At 43.4% G+C, this 23,315-nt stretch overlaps 2 protein-coding genes across 3 annotated transcripts in view; both read right to left on the bottom strand.

Annotated features, from left to right (window-relative positions):
• The window catches only part of ddx31 (DEAD (Asp-Glu-Ala-Asp) box polypeptide 31), a 49,164-nt gene extending 43,158 nt beyond the window's left edge, over positions 1–6,006 (bottom strand). The window contains exons 1-2 of the mRNA XM_060906730.1: positions 5,908–6,006; positions 5,620–5,744 (exon numbers count right to left, since the gene is read on the bottom strand). Coding sequence (XP_060762713.1) covers positions 5,620–5,724 — 105 coding nt within the window. The 5' untranslated portion in view covers positions 5,725–5,744; positions 5,908–6,006. The remainder of the gene's footprint in view (positions 1–5,619; positions 5,745–5,907) is intronic.
• A 7,651-nt stretch (positions 6,007–13,657) lies between these two features.
• ak8 (adenylate kinase 8) overlaps positions 13,658–23,315 on the bottom strand; it is a 76,279-nt gene continuing 66,621 nt past the window's right edge. For both annotated transcript variants that reach the window (XM_060906728.1, XM_060906729.1), the window contains 2 exons: positions 17,377–17,457; positions 13,658–14,494 (listed from right to left, as the gene is read on the bottom strand). In XM_060906728.1, the coding sequence (XP_060762711.1) occupies positions 14,218–14,494; positions 17,377–17,457 (358 nt within the window). In that variant the 3' untranslated portion in view covers positions 13,658–14,217. The remainder of the gene's footprint in view (positions 14,495–17,376; positions 17,458–23,315) is intronic.

The raw sequence follows: 23,315 nt of genomic DNA, 5'->3' as shown, positions 1-23,315 counted from the left end.
ATACACCCACGATTTTTTTAAAATGTTTTTTTAAAGTAGTAAATTTGAATTATTAACATTTACTTACTTACATTAACTATTTAATAACAGATAATTCAGACCACTGCAGAGAATGAGTAATATGTATGCAAAAATGAACAAATGTATATCCAAAGATTGTTTTATTTCTCAAAATAATACTGTTGAGCCGGAAGCTCTGGTTTTTTCGGTTCTGAAAAAGTCATTTTTCCAAATCGTGTAAATCCGTTAAGATTTTTTTTTGGGGGGGGGGGGGGGGGGGTATAGGGGTGGCTCTCTCACTGTCTCACTCTCATAGGGCCAATGATTTTCTGTGATCACGGAAAACAGATGGAAATTACGGAATTTTTATAGTGAAACATTGCTCGCGTGTCAAAATGTAACTGCCGCAGAAGGCTTCCGCCCAAGCAGACATGCCTTCAGTGTTGCCAGATATTGCTAACGTTTTCCACCCCAAAATATGTTCAAAACCAGCCAAAAAGCACCTAAAACCGCCCAATCTGGCAACACCGCATGCCTTTCCGGTCAAGTGATTGTGATTGGCTTGTGGCACACCTAGCCAGCCAATGAGCTGCTTGTTTACAGATTCGCTCCCCGCGTGGCAACCAGAATGGCGCCCGCTTAAAAGAAACGAATGCTCTGGTGGCCAAGGACGCCATATGGTTGCCAGTGGCGAGTGTGGACGTTGCGTGACTCGCAGAAGATTGTCGCAGGTCGGCGAAAAAACGCCTTACTAATAGATATAAAAAATAAAAGTAATTTAAGTAAGTTTAATATGTAATTTAAATAAAAAATAAAGTATTCATAAATTGAAGTTTGGAAGCGCCGCTGTTTTTGGGCTGAGGAGAAGTTTGAAAGGGTGTACCGCGATTCTGCCTTCTTGTATCGTGACACGGATCGTGGCTCTGCGTATCGCGATTTCGATATGCATATTGTTACAGCCCTATTACATACCATCAATATTTATAGATAACATACTGGAACACTCAATTAGCAAATACTCAAATAGTTGTACTGGAACATGTCCATTTCCTTTTTACTCCCATGATTAATGTCAAGTCACTTTGATTACTTTTAAATTTTTATCAACTTCCTTTCACTTTTAATCTCATCAATATCAAGTCAGATTACTTATTCAGTTCTGACTGATTTACTTCAGAAGATGACCGTTTCAGTTCCAACAGTTTTTCTTTAGTAGCATGTTTGTGAGGTTCCAACACCCCGACAGCCCCTCAATACCTAGTGACATGGGCTGCTCGACATTCCATCGCGGCATCGATAATTAATTCGCGCATGCGCAGAATGCTTGTCAACAAAGATGGTGGCGCCCATCGAAGCAAACTTTGACCATAAATACAGTCAAAATATTGAATTATCAAGCAATAATTGGCCTCAAATGTACCGAACACCAGCAAAATACTGTGAACCCTTATAGATTCACGCGTTTCAAACCGCATCCATGCTAAAATCGTATGAATCCCATATAAACTGAATAGACGGTCGTAGCCTCGTAGTGCTACTGTCAAAAACGTAGTGACTACGCACGAATCGTAGTGATTGGCATCTCTGAAGTTGTAAACAAATTGTTGACAACAGGAAAATCCGGCGTGTTCAAAAAGCTCACCAATCCTGCTAAACCTCACACTGATACACTCATCAGGTCCTGACGTGGTCCATACAGGAGAAATAAACATTGTGTTAAGAAACAGATGGACTATGCTGCACACATACGGAGTATTTGCTTGTAAAATGTCCAGTAAGTGTAGCTACTGGATAAGGTCGGGATAAGAAATTGACTAGTGGTGGGTTTCCCAAAAGCCTCTTAACGCTAAGGCAGCTGGGCCATAGAAGGTTCACGCTGCACGCTGCACGCTACACGCGTGTAAAGAAAAGTGGACAAACGTAGCATGACTTGCTCTGGGCCATAGAACGGCGTTCACGTTGCACGCTGCACACTTCACGCGTGAAGCGAGAAATGAACATGCACACTTTTTTCTAGGCATGAAGATGGAAATTCCAGTCAATGCATGCACGACCCCAAGGTCACCGCCGCACCAGCCAATCAGAACGGGTCTAGGGAGATAAAATGGACGACTACCGAGAAAAGTTGAAGTTTAATGGCCCAGGGTCCGGTTCTTCACGTGAACGTGTAGCGTGCAGCATGCAGCGTGAACCTTCTATGGCCCAGCTGCCTAAGAGCATCTTAACTAGGAGAGAGGGTGTTCACTGTGCTGCTCGCTTTACCATTTAACGATGATCTTTGTGCTACAATGCTTTTGGGAAACTCAGGCCAGTGCACTTAGCTCCTGACTATTTTCAGCACCTGCAGTACTGTACAAAAGTCTTAGACACCCTTTTTTTTCCATACAAACTTTGTTAGAGATTTCTATTTTACGACTTCTACATTATCGAGTCAAAACATGACGAAAACATTTTAGAGTCCAAATGTTCATTTTCCAGCACAAAATTAAACGTTACAGGGGAAAGACCACAGTCAGTGCGGGTCGGACAGAACACCTCCAGCGTCATCACTCTCAGCACAGGCTCCCCTCAGGGCTGTGTCCTGAGCCCTCTGCCATTCACTCTGATGACACACGACTGTGTCCCCAGGGCTACCAGCAACCACGTTGTGAAGTTTGCGGACGACACAACAGTGGTGGGCCTCATCAGGGACGATAACGACCTGGCCTACAGAGAGGAGGTGGAGCAGCTGGTGCAGGGAAAACAACCTGATCCTGAACGTAGACAAAACTAAAGAGATCATTGTTGACTTCAGGAAAAACCAACCCAGCCACGCTCCGCTTCTCATCAATAACACGGCCGTGGAGGTGGTCAATAGCACCAAGTTCCTGGGGTGCACATCACAGACAACTTCACCTGGTCTGTGAACACCGCGCCACTGGTCAAGAAGGCACAGCAGTGTCTGCACTTCCTGCGTAGGATGAGAAGAGCCCACCTGCCCCCGCCCATCCTCACTACATTCTACAGAAGCCCCACAGACAGCGTTCTAACCAGCTGCGTCTCTGTGTGGTCTGGAGGCTGCAGAGCCTCTGACTGGAAGACTGTGAGGAGAGCGGTGACGACAGCGAAGAAAATCATTGGGACTTCTCTTCCCTCCATTCAGGACATTGCACCAAGGTGCTGCACGTCTCGATCCAGAAACATCATCAGTGACTCCTCACACCCTCACTATAGACTCTTCTCCCCTCTGGCCTCTGAAAAGAGGTTCCACAGCATTCGGTGCAGGACCACCAGGTTCTGTAACAGCTTTTCCCCCAGGTCACCAGACTGCTCAACTCCAAACCCAAACTCTAAACAACTTCTATTCATAATTTGAACATTCCAAATTCCACAGGTCACTTTATACTATTGCACTTTATAATATTTTTGCTGCTGCTGCATAATTTAATTTAATACACTTCATATTTAATTCTGTGCTGAGCCAAATTGCAAAGAAATTTCGTTCGGTGTACACTTGTTGCATACGGAATGACAATAAAGGTTGTCGAAGTCTGTCGAAGTCTAAGAAAAAAAAAATGTGTATCTGAGCATCATAAGAGAGCACTTTTCAGAATAAAAAAGAAACTATAATGAAGGCTACTGGGTTTGGGAGCAAAATGAAGAAGCGAGTGTGACAGTCAAAGTGTCCAGAAGAACTGTGGCTGGTTCTGGAAGATGCTCAGTAAAACCTACAGCTCATTTCCTTCTATATAAAACTGCACTCACTGGACCTCAGACTACTGTTGTTTTTTATAAAGGCAAAGGGTCGTCTCACACCAAATATTGACTTTGTTTCATTTATTATGGCTTACTGATTACTGTTTATAGTATTTTTTAACGTTGAAACATTTCATTTCATTATTTTTAAGCCATATTTTGGTCTACAGCATTTCTTTACATGCACCTAAGACTTTTGCACAGTACTGTACAGTGGTGCTTGAAAGTTTGTATTTCTGCATAAATATGACCGAAAACATCATCAGATTTTCACACAAGTCCTAAAAGTAGATAAAGAGAACCCAGTTAAACAAATGAGAAAAAAATATTATACTTGGTTATTTATTTATTGAGGAAAATGATCCAATATTATATATCTGTGAGTGGCAAAAGTATGTGAACCTCCAGGATTAGCAGTTAATTTGAAGGTGAAATTAGAGTCAGGTATTTTCAATCAATGGGATGACAATCAGGTGTGAGTGGGCACCCTGTTTTATTTAAAGAACAGGGATCTATCAAAGTCTGATCTTCACAAAATGTTTGAGAAAATGTATCATGGCACGAATAAAGGAGATTTCTGAGGACCTCAGATAAAGCGTTGTTGATGCTTATCAGGCTAGAAAAGGTTACAAAACCATCTCTAAAGAATTTGGACTCCACCAATCCACAGTCAGACAGATTGTGTACAAATGGAGGAAATTCAAGACCATTGTTACCCTCCCCAGGAGTGGTCGACCAACAAAGATCACTCCAAGAGCAAGGCGTGTAATAGTCGGCAAGGTCACAAAGGACCCCAGGGTAACTTCTAAGCAACTGAAGGCCTCTCTCACATTGGCTAATGTTAATGTTCATGAGTCCACCATCAGGAGAACACTGAACAACAATGGTGTGCATGGCAGGGTTGCAAGGAGAAAGCCACCGCTCTCCAAAAAGAACATTGCTGCTCATCTGCAGTTTGCTAAAGATCACGTGGACAAGCCAGAAGGCTATTGGAAAAATGTTTGGTGGTTGAATGAGACCAAAATAAAACTTTTTGGCTTAAATGAGAAGCGTTATGTTTGGAGAAAGGAAAACACTGCATTCCAGCATAAGAACCTTATCCCATCTGTGAAACATGGTGGTGGTAGTGTCATGGTTTGGGCCTGTTTTGCTGCATCCGGGCCAGGATGGCTTGCCATCCTTGATGGAACAATGAATTCTGAATTATACCAGCGAATTCTAAAGGAAAATGTCAGGACATCTGTCCATGAACTGAATCTCAAGAGAAGGTGGGTCATGCAGCAAGACAACGACCTTAAGCACACAAGTTGTTCTACCAAAGAATGGTTAAAGAAGAATAAAGTAAATGTTTTGGAATGGCCAAGTCAAAGTCCTGACCTTAATCCAATGGAAATGTTGTGGAAGGACCTGAAGCGAGCAGTTCATGTGAAGAAACCCACCAGCATCCCAGAGTTGAATCTGTTCTGTACAGAGGAATGGGCTAAAATTCCTCCAAGCCGGTGTGCAGGACTGATCAACAGTTACCGCAAACGTTTAGTTGCAGTTATTGCTGCACAAGGGGGTCACACCAGATACTGAAAGCAAAGGTTCACATACTTTTGCCACTCATAGATATATAATATTGGATCATTTTCCTCCATAAATAAATGACCGAGTATAATGTTTTTGTCTCATTTGTTTAACTGGATTCTCTTTATCTACTTTTAGGACTTGGGTGAAAATCTGATGATGTTTTAGGTCATATTTATGCAGAAATATAGAAAATTCTAAAGGGTTCACAAACTTTCAAGCACCACTGTATATATTTACTAATAAATAAATAAATACAGTTGATTATGTTGTTGCTTGGACAGTGTTTGTGATTTTGACAGTGTAATAACTCACTGCTGTCCATTTGTGCTCTGATGGAGACTTGTGCTTCTTCTCAGAGAAGTGAGAGTCAGTAGGTTGCTGGTTGAAGATGTTGATCATCAGCAGATCATCAGCCATGATGGACACCACACACCAGTCTGTAGTGTAATATCAGAGAAGTGCAGATGGGGACAGAGCAGGAAGACAAATAAATAAACTTTACACTTAATTACAGCATAAAAACATGGCCTGGAGAGAATAACAGCATGTAAATGACAGCAGAGAAACTTGATATATACTTTTGTGTTGAAATAAACTTACACTCAGATGACCTGCTGGACAGTTTTCAGCAAAATATCACTTACAGTCAAGTTTAAAATCCGCATGCGCCTTGTCCTCGTGTTGTGTTGTGTTGTGCGAGCACTTCCGGTTCCGGCGCGTGTCAAAATAAAAGTCCACAAATCCAGCAGTAATACCAGCCTACAGCAGGAACTTCCTCACATTGATACTGAAACAGGTTTTTAGGTCTCTTTCACACTTATAAGGGCTGTTTCACAATCAGGGTATACTTTTCAAGTCCACAATAATAAAAAAAAAAAAAGCAAACCTCAGATTTTTTTTTTGTGTGTGTGTTTCTCTGCTACCAAAAATGACCTTTTGATATGGAAATTAACTACACAGAATTTCCGAGCTACAGGTCATTTATGCCCCTTTTCCACCAAAGCAGTTCCAGGGCTGGTTCGGGGCCAGTGCTTAGTTTGGAACTGGGTTTTCTGTTTCCACTGACAAAGAACTGGCTCTGGGGCCAGAAAAAACGGTTCCAGACTAGCACCAACTCTCTGCTGGGCCAGAGGAAAGAACCGCTTACGTCAGCGGGGGGGCGGAGTTGTTAAGACCAACAACAATAACAAGACTGCGAAAGGTCGCCATTTTTAAGTGACGAGAAGCAGCAGCTGTACAAACGCGAAGTCATCCATTATTATTGTTGTTGCTGCTTCTTCTGCGTTGTTTTTGCTTCGATATTCGCGACAAGGTTTATGCAAACGTAGCGACGTAATGACATATACAACGACGTAACTGACGTATACAGTGACGTAATGATGTGTCTTCTCTTAGCACCGCGAGTGATGGAAAAGCAAGCTGGTTCTCAGCTGGCTCGCAAGTTGAACGAGTTGTGAACCAGCACCAGCACTGGCCCCGAACCAGCCCTGGAACTGATTTGGTGGAAAAGGGGTACATTATTATTGTTGTTGCTGCTGCTTCTTCTCCGTGTTGTTGTTGCTTCGATGTTCGCACCAAGGTTTATGCAAACGCAGCGACGTAACTGACGTATACAGCGATGTAATGACGTGGCTCCCCTTAGCACCGCGAGCTATGGAAAAGCAAACTGGTTCTCAGCTGGCTCGCAAGTTCAACGAGTTGTGAACCAGCCCTGGAACTGATTTGGTGGAAAAGGGGTAATACTGGGCGTGTTACTTGTATTGAGAAGATGGCATATACACTAGTGTATTTCGAAAACTGACCACCTTTCTTATAGTCCACTACAGTAAGATAAACAAAGTGAACAAGAGTGCTCTGAGAGCACAATATCCCCCGCTGGCAAGTCTGCTGTAACTCTGGTAAAATGCGACTGAATTGAAAGAAATTACAATCCCCCCCCCCAAATCTATCCCTCTGAGTTACATGTCGGTCCTGGGATCGAGATGCTGACCTCTTCTGCTCCTCAGACCTGCCTGATTCATCCTGGTGCCCTGTGTCTGGCTGGAGTTTCATTGCATCACTCCTGTAGAGGACGGCCCCATGTGGGCAGTTGAAAGTCACACTTGGAAGACGCTCTGGACTCTTACAGTAATGCTTTTATGGCTGAGGACTACAGTTGACTTGCTAACTTTAGGACTGCAGTTGTCATGAACAGTTTTGCACTCAAGTTTCCATCAATGAAGAGTTTATAACATCAAGGAAACTGACTTCATGTTAAAACTGTTAATGTTATAGTCATGTTGTCTGTTGTTGCCTAAATGAGGATGGGTTCCCTTTTGAGTCTGGTTCCTTTCGAGGTTTCTTCCTCATGTCGTCTGAGGGAGTTTTTCCTTGCCACCGTCGCCACAGGCTTGCTCATTGGGGATAGATTAGGGATAAAATTAGCTCATGTTTTAAGTCGTTCAAATTCTGTAAAGCTGCTTTGCGACAATGTTTATTGTTAAAAGCGCTATACAAATAAACTTGACTTGACAATATGCGTATTACCAACATAGAACAAAGAATCCTGCCAAGTTTCATGAAATTCCTCCAAAAACTGTGGGAGGAGCTGATTTCAGAAAGTGAGTACCCTTCCCGGGACAGACAGACAGACATCGCCATGACATAATCCCCCTTCGGGCCTTTCGACCAGCGGGGGATAATAAAAATTGTGAGGGAAGTTGATTTCAGAAAGCAAGCACACCTTGATGAAATTGCCAAAGTACAAGTTTGTTAATGATGAAGGCCATAACTCTGGTCAAATTTGCCCAAATTAAACAAAATTTCAATATGCGTATAACTGTCATATAACAAAGCCTTTTGCCAAGTTTGGTGAAATTCCTCCACAAATTGTGAGAGGAGTTGATTTCAATTCCTCATGGAATTGTCAAAGTACAAGTTATTTAATCAAGGGTCAAAACTCTGGGAAAATTTTCACAAAAGAAATTAAATCGCAATGTGTGTATTACCATCATATAATAAGGCCTTTTACCAAGTTTTGAGAAATTCATCCAAAAATTGTGAGAGGAGTTGATGTTAGAAGGTAAATACACCTTCATGAAATTGTGAAAGTACAAGGTTGTTAATCAAGGGCTGTAACTCTGGCAAAATGCGACTGAATTGAACAAAATTGCAATATGTGTATTAACAACATATAACAAAGAATCCTGCCAAGTTTTGTGAAATTCCTCCAAAAATTGTGAGAGGAGTTGATTTCAGAAGGTGAGCACCCTTCCCGGGATGGACGGACATCGCTACGACATGATCCCTCTTCGGGTCTTTCCCAGCAGGGAATAAAAACTGTTGAAGTGGATGTGACGTATGTTAAGTACAAATTTTCACGTCCTGTGCAGCGATGTGCGTACACGGTGGTAACTGTAATAACAACTGAAGTGATGACGATCCTTGTGGTTTTCCGGAGAGGACACTTTTTGACGGATTCGCATTTCAACCACGTGTGAAGCTCCGCTGCAAAAGTGTTTCACATCTGTTTCAAGTTCTGTTTTTTACTGAGCAACAACAGAGTGTTCTGCTTCAAAAGAGACAAATATTTTCTTCAAAAATCATTTACAACCTCATCATATGGTGAGTGATTTCCAGAGAGGACATTTTTGACGGATAAAGCATCCTCAGAGGAACTTGGTTGACAAGAAAGTGCAACTTCCACTTAAACTGTGAATGAAAGTACTGTATACGTCCCAAAGTAAAACATAGTTAGTGCTAAAAAAATGCAGTTCTGAATTTAACGAGTAAAATCGAAGTGTAATAATTAAAGTAGAATTAATGAAGTGCCCACAAGGTCAAAACTGAGCCTGGATTTGACTCTTAAACATATTTATAAGAACTTATAAGAGACATTAGTGCTGTAGGTCAGGCTACAGGTGTGTCCCTGTAAAATAATGTATAAGAAACTCCAGCATATAAACTGGACCTAGTTGCAAGAGGTTTTTTTTAAGATATTTTTTGGGGCTTTTTTCACCTTTATTGGATAGGACAGTGTAGAGACAGGAAATAAGCAGGAGAGAGAGATGGGGAGGGAGCGGGAAATGACTTCGGGTCGGAATCGAACCCGGGTCCCCGGATTTATGGTATGGCGCCTTATCCACCTGAGCCACGACGCCCCCACCTAGTTGCAAGAGTTAATTGGTTTGGATAATTATTACAAAATAATAAACAGTGCACTTCTGTAGATTTGGACTTGGTAATGGATTAGTGGGCTGTTTCCCCCAGAACAGAGCTGTTTGGTTTTTTCTTAAAATGCAACTCAGTGTCACTTCAGGTCTACTGCTGAGTTGAGAAAGAATGAGTCCACAAACCAAAATTCAGAAACTGACACATGGCGGCACGGTGGTGTAGTGGTTAGCACTGTCGCCTCACAGCAAGAAGGTTCTGGGTTCGAACCCAGCGGCCGGTGAGGGCCTTTCTGTGTGGAGTTTGCATGTTCTCCCCGTGTCTGGGTGGGTTTCCTCCGGGTGCTCCGGTTTCCCCCACAGTCCAAAGTGCGGTTAGGTTAATATGGGACGGCCTTGGGCTGAGGTGCCCTTGAGCGAGGCACCTAACTCCCAACTGTTAGCATGGCTGCCCACTGCTCTGGGTATGTGCTCATTGCTCGCATGTGTGTGTTCACTGCTTCAGATGGGTTAAATCTCATCTCATTATCTCTAGCCGGTTTATCCTGTTCTACAGGGTCGCAGGCAAGCTGGAGCCTATCCCAGCTGACTACGGGCGAAAGGCGGGGTACACCCTGGACAAGTCGCCAGGTCATCACAGGGCTGACACATAGACACAGACAACCATTCACATTCACACCTACGGTCAATTTAGAGTCACCAGTTATAACCTAACCTGCATGTCTTTGGACTGTGGAGGAAACCAGAGCACCCGGAGGAAATCCATGCGGACACGGGGAGAACATGCAAACTCCGCACAGAAAGGCCCTCGCCGGCCACGGGGCTCGAACCCGGACCTTCTTGCTGCGAGGCGACAGCGCTAACCACTACACCACCGTGCCGCCCAGATGGGTTAAATGCAGAGAGGAAATTTCACAAATGTGTGATGAATAAAGTTGTGCTTTCTTTCTTCTTTTCTTTTCAATTAACTGATCAGTTTGAAAAAAAAAAAACACCAGCTAACAAGTGCACAGAGAAATGACAAAAATCTCTCTAACTATAATCCTATAGGTGGACTTACAAGGTGTGTGTGTGTGTGGTTAGCACTGTCACCTCACAGCAAGAAGGTTCTGGGTTCGAGCCCAGTGGCCGATGAGGGCTTTTCTGTGCGGAGTTTGCATGTTCTCCCCGTGTCTGCATGGGTTTCCTCTGGGTGCTCCGGTTTCCCCCACAGTCCAAAGACATTCGGTGAGGTTAACATGGGGGCGGCCTTGAGCTGAGGTGCCCTTGAGCAAGGGACCTAACCCCCAACTACTCCCCAGGTGCTGTAGTGTAGCTGCGCACTGCTCTGTGTGTGCATGTGTGTGTGTGTTCACTGCTTCAGACGGGTTAAATGCAGAGGAGGAATTTCACTATGCTTGAGTGTGCATGTGACAAATAAAGGCTTCTTCTTCTTAATAATAAAATGCTGTAACCATAATTAGAAAGGCTAAAAGATGTTAAAAATAAAGACAGGACATCAATATTACTTAATCGTTTATTTTCTCTTCTGTTGCTTATTTAACTGCAGAACTATAATACATCTTGTAAAACCGAAAATAATAGCTTTTGAAATTTTATATTGTTCTCATACACATATGCTGACTGGCCACTTTAATAGGAACATGTTCTTGAGTCAAAGATTCTTGTTCTTGCCTGCAGGAGTGGAACCCAACGTGGTGATCTGTTTTTTGTTGCATGCTGAGATGCTTTTCTGCTCACCACGGTTGTAAAGAGTTGCTATGAGTTACTATATCCTTCCTGGCAGCTCAAACTAATCTGTCCATTTTCCTCTGGCCTCTCTTATCAACAAGGTGTTTGTTTCGACCCACAGAACTGTCGCTCAGTCAACTCGATGCTCTTTGTTTTTCGCACCATTCTGTGTAAACTCTAGAGACTGATGTTTGTGTGTGTAAACCCCAGGAGATCAGCAGCTTCTGAAATCCTCAAACCAGTCCGTCTGGCTCAAACCGACACCCGTGCCACAGTGAAAGAAAGTCACACTTTGAGATCACAATTTTTCCCATTCGGATGTTTGAACATCATGAACTGAAGCTCTTGATTTGTATCTGTATGATTTTTTTTTTTTGCATTGTGCTGCTGTTAAAGGATTGGCTGATTAGAGAACTGCAGAAAACAGCAGGTGGATGTATGGGTGTACCTAATAAAGTGGCCAGTGACTATGTATATGACCACAAAACACGACTGAACCTAGCATGTACAAAAAAATCACTTATTTATTTCCTGTACTGTTTTTAGGGCCCGAGCACTGGAGGTGCACAGCCTCCGGTGTACACCAGAGGGCGCTGCACTGAAGTACAAGGCCCTATTGTTTTCGTAAGGATTCTTCTTCAAGACTTGGCCATTTTTGAGGTGGTTCCCATGGGCGAAAACTCATGAAATTTGGTACACACATCAGTCCTGGCCACCACTACTCAAGGACAGAGGCTTGGCTCCGGGTCTGTCCGGGGGACTCCATAGCGCCCCCACATGTCGTTGAGATTTTTGCCTGGTTTATAGTTTCACCTATCCGTGTCAAATTTGGTCGGTGTGTAGGGTTGTATTCGCCATCCTCAACAGGAAGTGAGTTATTTTGTGCGTTTTGACACGTGTTACATTTTGACATTCTTCTCATAGGCAGTTTGTTAGATTCATACCAGGTTTGGTATACTGGACGTGCTTGGGCCCTTCATCACTGCTTGCGGCTATGCTCTTGTTACTGTTTCTGAATATCTTAGCTTAGGGGTTGTTCCTGTACATTTCATCTCATCTCATTATCTCTAGCCGCTTATCCTGTTCTACAGGGTCGCAGGCGAGCTGGAGCCTATCCCAGCTGACTACGGGCCAAAGGCGAGGTACACCCTGGACAAGTCGCCAGGTCATCACAGGGCTGACACATAGACACAGACAACCATTCACACTCACATTCACACCTACGGTCAATTTAGAGTCACCAGTTAACCTAACCTGCATGTCTTTGGACTGTGGGGGAAACCGGAGCACCCGGAGGAAACCCACGCGGACACGGGGAGAACATGCAAACTCCGCACAGAAAGGCCCTCGCCGGCCACGGGGCTGGAACCCGGACCTTCTTACTGTGAGGCAACAGCGCTAACCACTACACCACCGTGCCGCCTGTACATTTCATTTCCTGCTTAAACATGTACTGAAGTGGAATTTATCTTAAGTTTCTACACCTAATTATCACTCCTAATAATTTTCCAATCATGATGGATTTTTCATCCTTCACCTCTTAATACATAGCAGTTTGAAACGGGTATCACACACACCGTGTCCCTGATTAATGACAAGATCATACAGGACTACAACTAAGCTGCTTAAAGGAACAGTCCACCGTACTTCCATAATGAAATATGCTCTTATCTGAATTGAGACGAGCTGCTCCGTACCTGTCCGAGCTTTGCGCGACCTCCCAGTCAGTCAGACGCAGTCAGACGCGCTGTCACTCCTGTTAGCAATGTAGCTAGGCTCAGCATGGCCAATGGTATTTTTTGGGGCTGTAGTTAGATGCGACCAAACTCTTCCGCGTTTTTCCTGTTTACATGACCAGTGATATGAAACAAGTTCAGTTAAAAAAATTGACACGTAGCGATTTTCTATGCTATGGAAAGTCCGCACTATAATGACAGGCGTACTAACACCTTCTGCAGCGCATCGATACGGAGCTCAGATATCAATGTGCTGTCGAAGCGCGCAGAAGGTGTTAGTGCGCCTGTCATTATAGTGCGGACTTTCCATAGCATAGAAAATCGCTACGTTTCAATTTGTGTAACTGAACTTGTTTCATGTCACTGGTCATATAAACCTATGTAAACAGGAAAAACGTGGAAGAGTTTGGTCGCATCTAACTACAGCCCCAAAAAATACCATTGGCCATGCTGAGCCTAGCTACATTGCTAACAGGAGTGACAGCGCGTCTGACTGACTGGGAGGTCGCGCAAAGCTTGGAGAGGTACGGAGCAGCTCGTCTCAATTCAGATAAGAGCATATTTCATTATGGAAGTACGGTGGACTGTTCCTTTAAAGAAACAGACAGACGCATCGTAAATAATCTTTATTGTCAAGAACCAGATGAGATCGACCCAGATGATGCATTTCGAGAAATAAAACGTATTTGCACTTGGAAAACAAACAAACAAAAAAACCCCAAGAAAGTGGCTTATCTAAACATTCATAGCATCTATTCAGAAAGTAAAGTTTATTTCATAATCTGTAACACTGTATTCCTATAGATATGGTCTAAAATCTTTGTTTGGAGAGTAAACATACTCTTCCTGCCACAGAGTGAGCTGAGATCATTTAAAAACATGTCATTTCTTCTGCTTACGCCCTGTTTATGTATTCAGAACTGATGCATATTCTGGAGCTCATTCGCTCTAATTAAGTCAATGTCTGCCTGTCATGGCATAGTATCTGAGGGCATTTTGAAAGCTTGGCTGTTAACACGTCTCGCTAACCAGCGCACTTAACTCCTCTCCTCTCCGTTGGGAGCCAGTCAACTGACCCCTGCAGCATGTGGAGAGAGAGAGAGGAGAGAGAGGGGGCTTAATAATCAGAGCAGCTCTTGCTCCTTAGCATGAGACTACTGAAGCGGGACTAATACTACCCCTGACAAAGAGCCCGGACAGGCTGCGTTTTATTGCGACATTAATTAAACATGTGTATAATTAGCTGGTCTGCTGTACTCCCTTGTGATCAGCTGAGGTCAACAAGCGGGGCGTGATTACGGACCAGAGGAGCCAGAGGGGGCTTGAATCTTTAATTCAGGCAGGACTTTGGAAGGACGACTCACTATCCTGCTCTCCAGGCACTCGAACACGGTGTGGGGTTGCTGATCAGTGCTGACCTGCACAGCCTGGGGGTAGAAGGCCTGCAGGGCGGCCGCATGGCTCCGGTACTCCTTCAGCCTCTTGCAGACTTCAAACTCTGTGTCCTGTGGGTGACACTGTAGCCGAGCCTGTACTTCTGCACTCGGGGCAGGATTGTACAATGAGTGATACCTGGATGAATTAAAAAAAATTAGAACAGAATTCCTATCATCATTAAGGAAATTGTGAAACGTTTGGAAGAAGTTTCAACTCTAATTCCTGTTCTTGACTGATATGAGTGGTCTTTTACTGTTGTAAGTCATCTGGATCAAGGCTTGACATGTTGCGCGTTCTGAGATGCTTTTCTGCCCGCCACGGTTATAAAGAGTGGTTATTATTAGCTCATTCGGCCGACGGGCGACGACCGTACGCCATCACGTGTTGTCCGGCGTCCGTCCGTCATTGTTCACATTTCGCGAAAATCGCTTCTTCTGTCTCAACTCTTCCCCGATTTTTATTCTTTATGGCAGGAAGGTGGGTCTCCCTGAGGTGTATATAGCATCCGCCTAAATTTGCATAATTGCAGTTAATAATGAAGATATGGACTAATTAATCCCAAACGAGCAGTTTCCACACAAATCGCTTCTTGTCCCTCAATTCTTCACCGATTTTGATTCTTCCTGGCGTGAAGGTAGGGGTACCTAGGGTGCATAGAACTTCTACCCAGATTTGCTTCATTACAATTATTAATGAAGTTCTGGACTAATTAAGCCTTAATGAGCAGTTCAACAAAAATCGCTTCTTCTCGGTCAATTCCTCACCGTTTTGGATTCTTTCTGGCAAATAGGTCGGTATTCCTACGGTGTATATCACTTTTATATATAGCGTGTATATAGTTTGCAACATTTATTGCGCAAGGTGGCCCACTTTAGATCGTTCCTTCTGGACTAGACAGGGCCGAAGTGAGCTACGCCGTCATTGACGGTCTCGTTTGTGTTACCCGAGCCTTCCTGTCGGCTCAAACCAGCATGCCAATTTTCTTCTGAGTTTTCTCATGAACAAGGTATTTCCACTAGCAGAACTGGATGTTTTTTGGTTTCTGCACCACTCTGTGTAACATCTAAAGACTGTTTATGAGTAGCACGCTGTGTGAGCACAATCGCTATCAGGCACGTTAAAATGTAAATAACTTTTCTAGAATTTCACAAAAACTCATTGAATTTTCAGCATTGTAAGAGAACACTCTAAAGTATTATTCAGCAAAACCCCAGAATTGATAGCACAAATCTAGAATTTTTAACAGAATTTTAGTTCTTAAAATTTAACGTAATTATGGACGCCACGCGTAACATTTACACCTGTGAAAAATCACTTTGAATGCTGTTTTGAAAGTTTTGATCAAATATTCTCTATAATAAAAAAATCGCTTAAGTATTATAAACACACAGTCTTTTAATGGATCAAAAAATAATTTTGATAAAGCAAGGAAATTCAGAAGAAAATTTGTTTTTTCTTTTGCTTGTTGTGCGCGTCATGCTACCAAAATCTAACTAACCCCTTCACAAACAATTCCAACTTTCATGGACTTGTAGCACGAATAAACCTTTCAAAATATATATATAATACTTCTCACCCAGTAAATTAGAATCCTGGTGATTTATATCCTCGTAGCTTCAGTAGATCTAGAGATTTAGTCGATTTAGTAAATCCCAAATGCTGTGAAACACGCCAGCCATCTATGGTGAGAAGTGCTGCTGTAGTTGAGAAACTCCCATTTCTCCCGCTTCCAACTAACTCCGTGACCCATGCCAAAATAACAATGTCACGCTCATCACTTAAGGATGATTATGCCAAGTTTCACGGAAAAATACAGCAAAATAAATTTGCTAGAAGCATTTTTCAAAATCTCAAACATTATGAAACATTTCTTGTAGGGTTTCAGGTTACAAATTTCGAGAATAGAGAAATTGCGGCGCAAAAGTTTGCCGCTAAACTCGCGAAAATACTCCATCCTAGCGAGTTTCAAAACCGAACTAGGCTACGTGACACCCAGGAATGTTCTAGAAGGTACGCTTCTAGGCACGTGCGATCGAGAAAGACGCCGTGTGAAGGTAGTAAAGGTAGTATTTCCACTGTCTTATGACGTTTTTGCTTGTTTTAGCGTGATAAACAATACATTATGGGTAATCATTAAAATGCTGATTTCAAGGTTAAAATGGGTAACAATAACTAATTTATATAGATATTGTAAAAATTGTGCCTAATAGTTATTTCAGTACATAAAATCAAAACCTGAATTTATTTTTTTCCCTATGTTACACCATTGTGCATCTATAGCATGCTACTCATCTGTTGTGTCTGAAATTTCCAGGAGAACAGCAGTTCCTACACTTGTCCTGGAACCATGCTTCGGTCAGAGTCACTGAGATCACATTTTGCCCCATTCTGATGTTTGATGTGAACATGAACTGAAGCTCTTGACCCGTATGTGCATGATTTTATACGTTGTTCTGCAGTCACATGATTGGCTAATTGGATAGCTGAATGAATGAATGAATGAATGAATGAAAGGTGGGCGGCACGGTGGTGTAGTGGTTAGCGCTGTCGCCTCACAGCAAGAAGGTCCGGGTTCGAGCCCCGGGGCCGGCGAGGGCCTTTCTGTGCGGAGTTTGCATGTTCTCCCCGTGTCCGCGTGGGTTTCCTCCGGCTGCTCCGGTTTCCCCCACAGTCCAAAGACATGCAGGTTAGGTTAACTGGCGACTCTAAATTGACCGTAGGTGTGAATGTGAGTGTGAATGGTTGTCTGTGTCTATGTGTCAGCCCTGTGATGACCTGGCGACTTGTCCAGGGTGTACCCCGCCTTTCGCCCGTAGTCAGCTGGGATAGGCTCCAGCTTGCCTGCGACCCTGTAGAAGGATAAAGCGGCTAGAGATAATGAGAATGAATGAGATGAATGAAAGGTGTCCAGGTGTTCCTGTTAAGTGACCGGTGAGTGTACATACCGAATGTGGTAGATAGATAGATATTAGATTGATACGTGATTGCGTATTCATTTAAAGCACACGAGATGTTACCTGTCTCCTGTCACAGGATCGGTGGACCTGAGAGTCAGTCGCTCCAGAGCAACATCGTCACTCGTCTCCAAAAAAAAGACCCTGCCAAAAAAAAAAACCAACAAAAAAAACCCCCACATCATTAAAACTTTGACTTCTTGAGGAATCACTTGAGAAGCTTGTGGTTGCAAAGGTGGGATCTGTTTTTCATCAAAGCCCCTAATAATACTAATGGCAGCAAGGCTTTTATGCTAATTAGTGGGAAGACGCAAGACACATCAAGTATTAAGGATGGAATAATTATGAATTGTGTGTGTGTATAAGGGTTGAATAAATGATGAGCTAAATAATGTAAAAAAGGGATGCTCTTTTGAGTGGTGGTACTTAAACACAGGAATGCTGAGGTTTTTACCCAGGGGGTTCTCGCTGACTGCACAGTCTCCAGACACAAACTCGCTTTAATGCTAGAGTCAGGTGGGGAAGAACCAATCAACCACCCTTGTCACCACTGACCCCCATCAGAGCCCAGGCCTCCCTCCAGAGAACCGCCACGTCGGAGCCGTATCTACAATATCATACAATTTTTACCACCAGGCTGCACCGGAGGTGATGTTGATGTTGGGGCTGAAGAAGAAGTCGACCAGCAAGAATTGGTGAGCGAGAACGAGGAAAAAAAGGGAGCGAGATCTAAGATGTGCCTTTGATAAAATATTTAAATGCCTTTGTCCTTCTGGCTCTCGCTGAAATCAGGAGGCCCTCTGGAACGGACAAAGGATCCCTTTAAGTAAGCTTGAACTGACCGCTGTCCTGATCTCATGTCACGTTTGAAGGGTTTCCTAAGGCTCATCATCTGTGCAAGTGCGTGATGATTTCAGCGAAAAGGCATTGCTTAATTTTTAATGAATATTTGTCTTTAAAAAGAAATAATAACTACTCTGCAAAGCTATTAGAATTAATATTAATGCTTCGGCATCAAATATTCATGTGGCGCTCAGAAAAAAGGGGGTTGGGGGTGTCTGAGAAAAGTGCGCTCATGTGTGTGTGTGGCCTCATTTTCGAAATGTGGGTGTGTGTTGAGGGGGTGTCGAGTTTACACTTGATGTTGCTTACATGACAGCCTGATATTCTCAAACAAATGACGAACTAAAACAAGGCAGCTAACAAGCATTTGTCAGTCCTGTGCTGCTACAAATGATCCAAACATCATACATGATAAATACGACAGGATATCCGAGTGTGTGTGGTGTAAATACAGTATGATTCAACTGGTATCTCAACTAAGTGCCCACTTCCCTTCTTCGCCATCCTCTCAGGATGATCCGAATAGGTCTCTGTACACATCCTTCCTCCGTTTCCCTCCTTTTCCATCGCCCCAAATTAAGAAATTAATGAGGGGTAGATTTTTTACAGGCGGCCTGGCAATGTTTACCACCGATTAAATTATAATGTGGCCCCTGCTGTATAATTCATAAGCCAATTAGTGGAAGTGTTGCTTGATTTGATGGCAAGCGGACACATGAAATACATTTAACTAATAGGGAGCAAGAGACAAGCGTAGCAATGGAGGGGGTGAGAGAGACAGAGAGAGAGAGGAAGCAGGTGATTGTGATTGGCTGGCCTTTTCCAGGATTACGTGGCTAATTGCCCTGCTTTATCTGCCTGTCACGGATAGCTATGCATATTTCAGTGGATCCAAAGACTCTGATTGTTTGGGAGCGTGTCAGGGCTGTAAGAGGCAGCTGACTGCCCAAACTGGAGTGTAGTTAAAGACTGGCAGGAAGAGCGAGAGAAAAATGCAGACCAGCGATGACCATAGCACAGCTATAGCACTAATAATCTCATCTCATCTCATTATCTGTAGCCGCTTTATCCTGTTCTACAGGGTCGCAGGCAAGCTGGAGCCTATCCCAGCTGACTACGGGCGAAAGGCGGGGTACACCCTGGACAAGTCGCCAGGTCATCACAGGGCTGACACATAGACACAGACAACCATTCACACTCACATTCACACCTACGGTCAATTTAGAGTCACCAGTTAACCTAACCTGCATGTCTTTGGACTGTGGGGGAAACCGGAGCACCCGGAGGAAACCCACGCGGACACGGGGAGAACATGCAAACTCCGCACAGAAAGGCCCTCGCCGGCCACGGGGCTCGAACCCGGACCTTCTTGCTGTGAGGCGACAGCGCTAACCACTACACCACCGTGCCGCCCGCACTAATAATCAACCTTAGCAAAGATCATGAATTCAGCTTAGCCACCAGACCAGTACTATCTTGGACATCATACATAATTATTAGCTCATCCAGCCAACGGGTGACGACCTTACGCCATCACGTGCTGTCCGGCGTCTGTCCGGCGTTGTCCATATTTCACAAAATCGCTTCTTCTGTCTCAATTCTTCACCGATTTTGATTCTTTTTGGCAGCGAGGTAGGTCTGCCTAGGGTGCATAGAACTTCTACCCACATTTGCTTAATTACAATTATTAATGAAGTTATGGACTAATTAAGCCTTAATGAGCAGTTCAACAAAAATCGCTTCTTCTCGGTCAATTCCTCACCGTTTTGGATTCTTTCTGGCAAATAGGTCGGTATTCCTAGGGTGGATATCGCTTTTATACAGTATGTAACTTGTATATAGTGTATATACGTAGCTTGCAACATTTATTGTGCAAGGTGTCCCACTTTAGATCGTTCCTTCTGGACTAGATGGGGCTGGAGTGAGCTACGCTGTCACTGACCGTCTCGTTTGTGTTACCCGAGCCTTCCTGTCAGCTCAAACCAGTGTGACGATTTTCTTCTGAGTTTTCTCATGAACAAGGTATTTCCGCGAGCAGAACTGGATGTTTTTTGTTTTCTGCACCACTCTGTGTATAATCTACAGACTGTTGTGTCTGAAAATTCCAGGAGAACAGCAGTTCCTACACTTGTCCTGGAACCATGCTTCGGTCAGAGTCACCGAGATCACATTTTGCCCCATTCTGACGTTTGATGTGAACGTGAACTGAAGCTCTTGACCCGTATGTGCATGATTTTATACGTTGTTCTGCAGTCACATGATTGGCTAGCTGAATGAATGAATGAAAGAAAGAAAAGGTGTCCAGGTGTTCCTGTTACGTAGGTATTCCTAGGGTGTATATAGCTTGTATATGGTGTATATAGCTTGCAACATTTACTGCACAAGGTGGCCCACTTTAGATCGTTCCTTCTGGACTAGACGGGGCCGGAGTGAGCCACACCGTCATTGGGGGTCTCGTTTATTAATGACATTAGTACTAATGACTACTTGCTATTTTTTGTATTATTTTTTGGGGGGGTTTGTTTTCGAGTAGAGTTTTTATTTCGTCCTTGGTTGGTTCAGCAACACGCTCAGCCATTTTGTTTTTCTTTACTCATGGTATATGAGCTGATATCCTAGTTGTAGAGTAGCCAATCAGAGCGCGCAATTGGTCATGTCCAGTGAATGTGGATAGAATCAATTCATTTTGTCGCTCTGTGACTGTCACCAATCCACACAACCCATCAGTCAGGTCTGTACAAGCTGAACATTTCACACAAGCACTCGCTCCAATGAACCCTTCTGTAGGATCCCCTTTCAAAAAACAGGTAAGTAGATACTTCTGATTAACCGATACTTCCGATCTGCTGTGCTCTTTACCCTCCTTAGCCTCCTCAGTGGTGGCAGATATTACACACCCACGACTTGGCACCGAGCCGAGTCTCTGACTCGACTTATTCATTTTCTCTAAAGCCTGAGTAACGAGATAGCGGTTAATTAATAAAGCTGTCAGGTAGAGCGCGGCCATCAGCTATCAGGAGCTCATCAGTAACATTCTCCTCGTTGTTTCAGGGCCCAGCCTTTTCACTTAGCGCCAGCCCCCAAAATCAATTACGCTAATGCTATGTAAATAAGGTCTCCTGCCATTAGAGGAAACTGCGGGGGCTACTAATGGAGTAAATGGAGACCTATTGAGAAGACGGTGATGATGGTATTACGAGCAGTTCCTGATTGTTCTTTTACAAGGTCCCCGGGTTTGTTCTATTCTGCTGCTGAGTGACTGGAGATCACAGCGGTTTGATACAGAAAGGCAGGAATATGTTAACTAATTCATGTGGGCTTAGACTGAACCAGGTGTGTGACGTTACCTGAACAGGTTTTCACTCGCATGCTGTAAATGTGCAGGTGATTTGGAATCATTTACTTTTTAATCCCACCTACATAATGCTCACAAGACAAATAAAAAGAAAACGAGTCAAAGCATAATCCTAAAATTAGTACTGAAAAGTCTAAAATGGGACCCGGGTAGTTTTAGCTCAGTGTGTTTGAGCTGGGACGACTGATCCAGACACACACTGAAGTAGAAAGCCAGCTCAAAAGCTGTACAAATCACCCAGTGCCATCAGATCTGCTGAGCATCACTAAGCTGAGCAGCCACATCCTCCTACACACACTGTGTCGAAAAATTCAGCAGACACAAATCATACAAAACACGAAACACACCTGGCTGAGCCATACTTTGGTTTTATTTTCTACTGATTTGGCTTAAACTTAAAAAAAAAAGGTTACCAGGATATCAGCTCAAACACACCTTTAAAAGGTACAGTCTGTAATTATCTGAAAGTTTTAAAGTATTTCTAGACCTCTAACAATCATATCATATATTTTTCTACAACCCTGATTCCAAAAAAGTTGGGACAAAGTACAAATTGTAAATAAAAACGGAATGCAATAATTTACAAATCTCAAAAACTGATATTGTTTTCACAATAGAACATAGACAACATATCAAATGTCCAAAGTGAGACATTTTGAAATTTCATGCCAAATATTGGCTCATTTGAAATTTCATGACAGGAACACATCTCAAAAAAGTTGGGACAGGGGCAATAAGAGGCTGGAAAAGTTAAAGGTACAAAAAAGGAACAGCTGGAGGACCAAATTGCAACTCATTAGGTCAATTAGCAATAGGTCATTAACATGACTGGGTATAAAAAGAGCATCTTGGAGTGACAGCGGCTCTCAGAAGTAAAGATGGGAAGAGGATCACCAATCCCCCTAATTCTGCGCCGACAAATAGTGGAGCAATATCAGAAAGGAGTTCGACAGTGTAAAATTGCAAAGAGTTTGAACATATCATCATCTACAGTGCATAATATCATCAAAAGATTCAGAGAATCTGGGAGAATCTCTGTGCGTAAGGGTCAAGGCCGGAAAACCATACTGGGTGCCCGTGATCTTTGGGCCCTTAGACGGCACTGCATCACATACAGGCATGCTTCTGTATTGGAAATCACAAAATGGGCTCAGGAATATTTCCAGAGAACATTATCTGTGAACACAATTCACCGTGCCATCCGCCGTTGCCAGCTAAAACTCTATAGTTCAAAGAAGAAGCCGTATCTAAACATGATCCAGAAGCGCAGACGTCTTCTCTGGGCTAAGGCTCATTTAAAATGGACTGTGGCAAAGTGGAAAACTGTTCTGTGGTCAGACGAATCAAAATTTGAAGTTCTTTATGGAAATCAGGGACGCCATGTCATTCGGACTAAAGAGGAGAAGGACGACTCAAGTTGTTATCAGCGCTCAGTTCAGAAGCCTGCATCTCTGATGGTATGGGGTTGCATTAGTGCGTGTGGCATGGGCAGCTTACACATCTGGAAAGACACCATCAATGCTGAAAGGTATATCCAGGTTCTAGAGCAACATATGCTCCCATCCAGACGACGTCTCTTTCAGGGAAGACCTTGCATTTTCCAACATGACAATGCCAAGCCACATACTGCATCAATTACAGCATCATGGCTGCGTAGAAGAAGGGTCCGGGTACTGAACTGGCCAGCCTGCAGTCCAGATCTTTCACCCATAGAAAACATTTGGCGCATCATAAAACGGAAGATACGACAAAAAAGACCTAAGACAGTTGAGCAACTAGAATCCTACATTAGACAAGAATGGGT

This window comes from Neoarius graeffei, chromosome 24 (genome assembly GCF_027579695.1).
Source record: "Neoarius graeffei isolate fNeoGra1 chromosome 24, fNeoGra1.pri, whole genome shotgun sequence".
NCBI classification, from domain to species: Eukaryota; Metazoa; Chordata; class Actinopteri; order Siluriformes; family Ariidae; genus Neoarius; species Neoarius graeffei.
The sequence above is the reverse complement of the archived record's forward strand: the minus strand, read 5'-3'. Positions and strand labels throughout refer to the sequence as shown.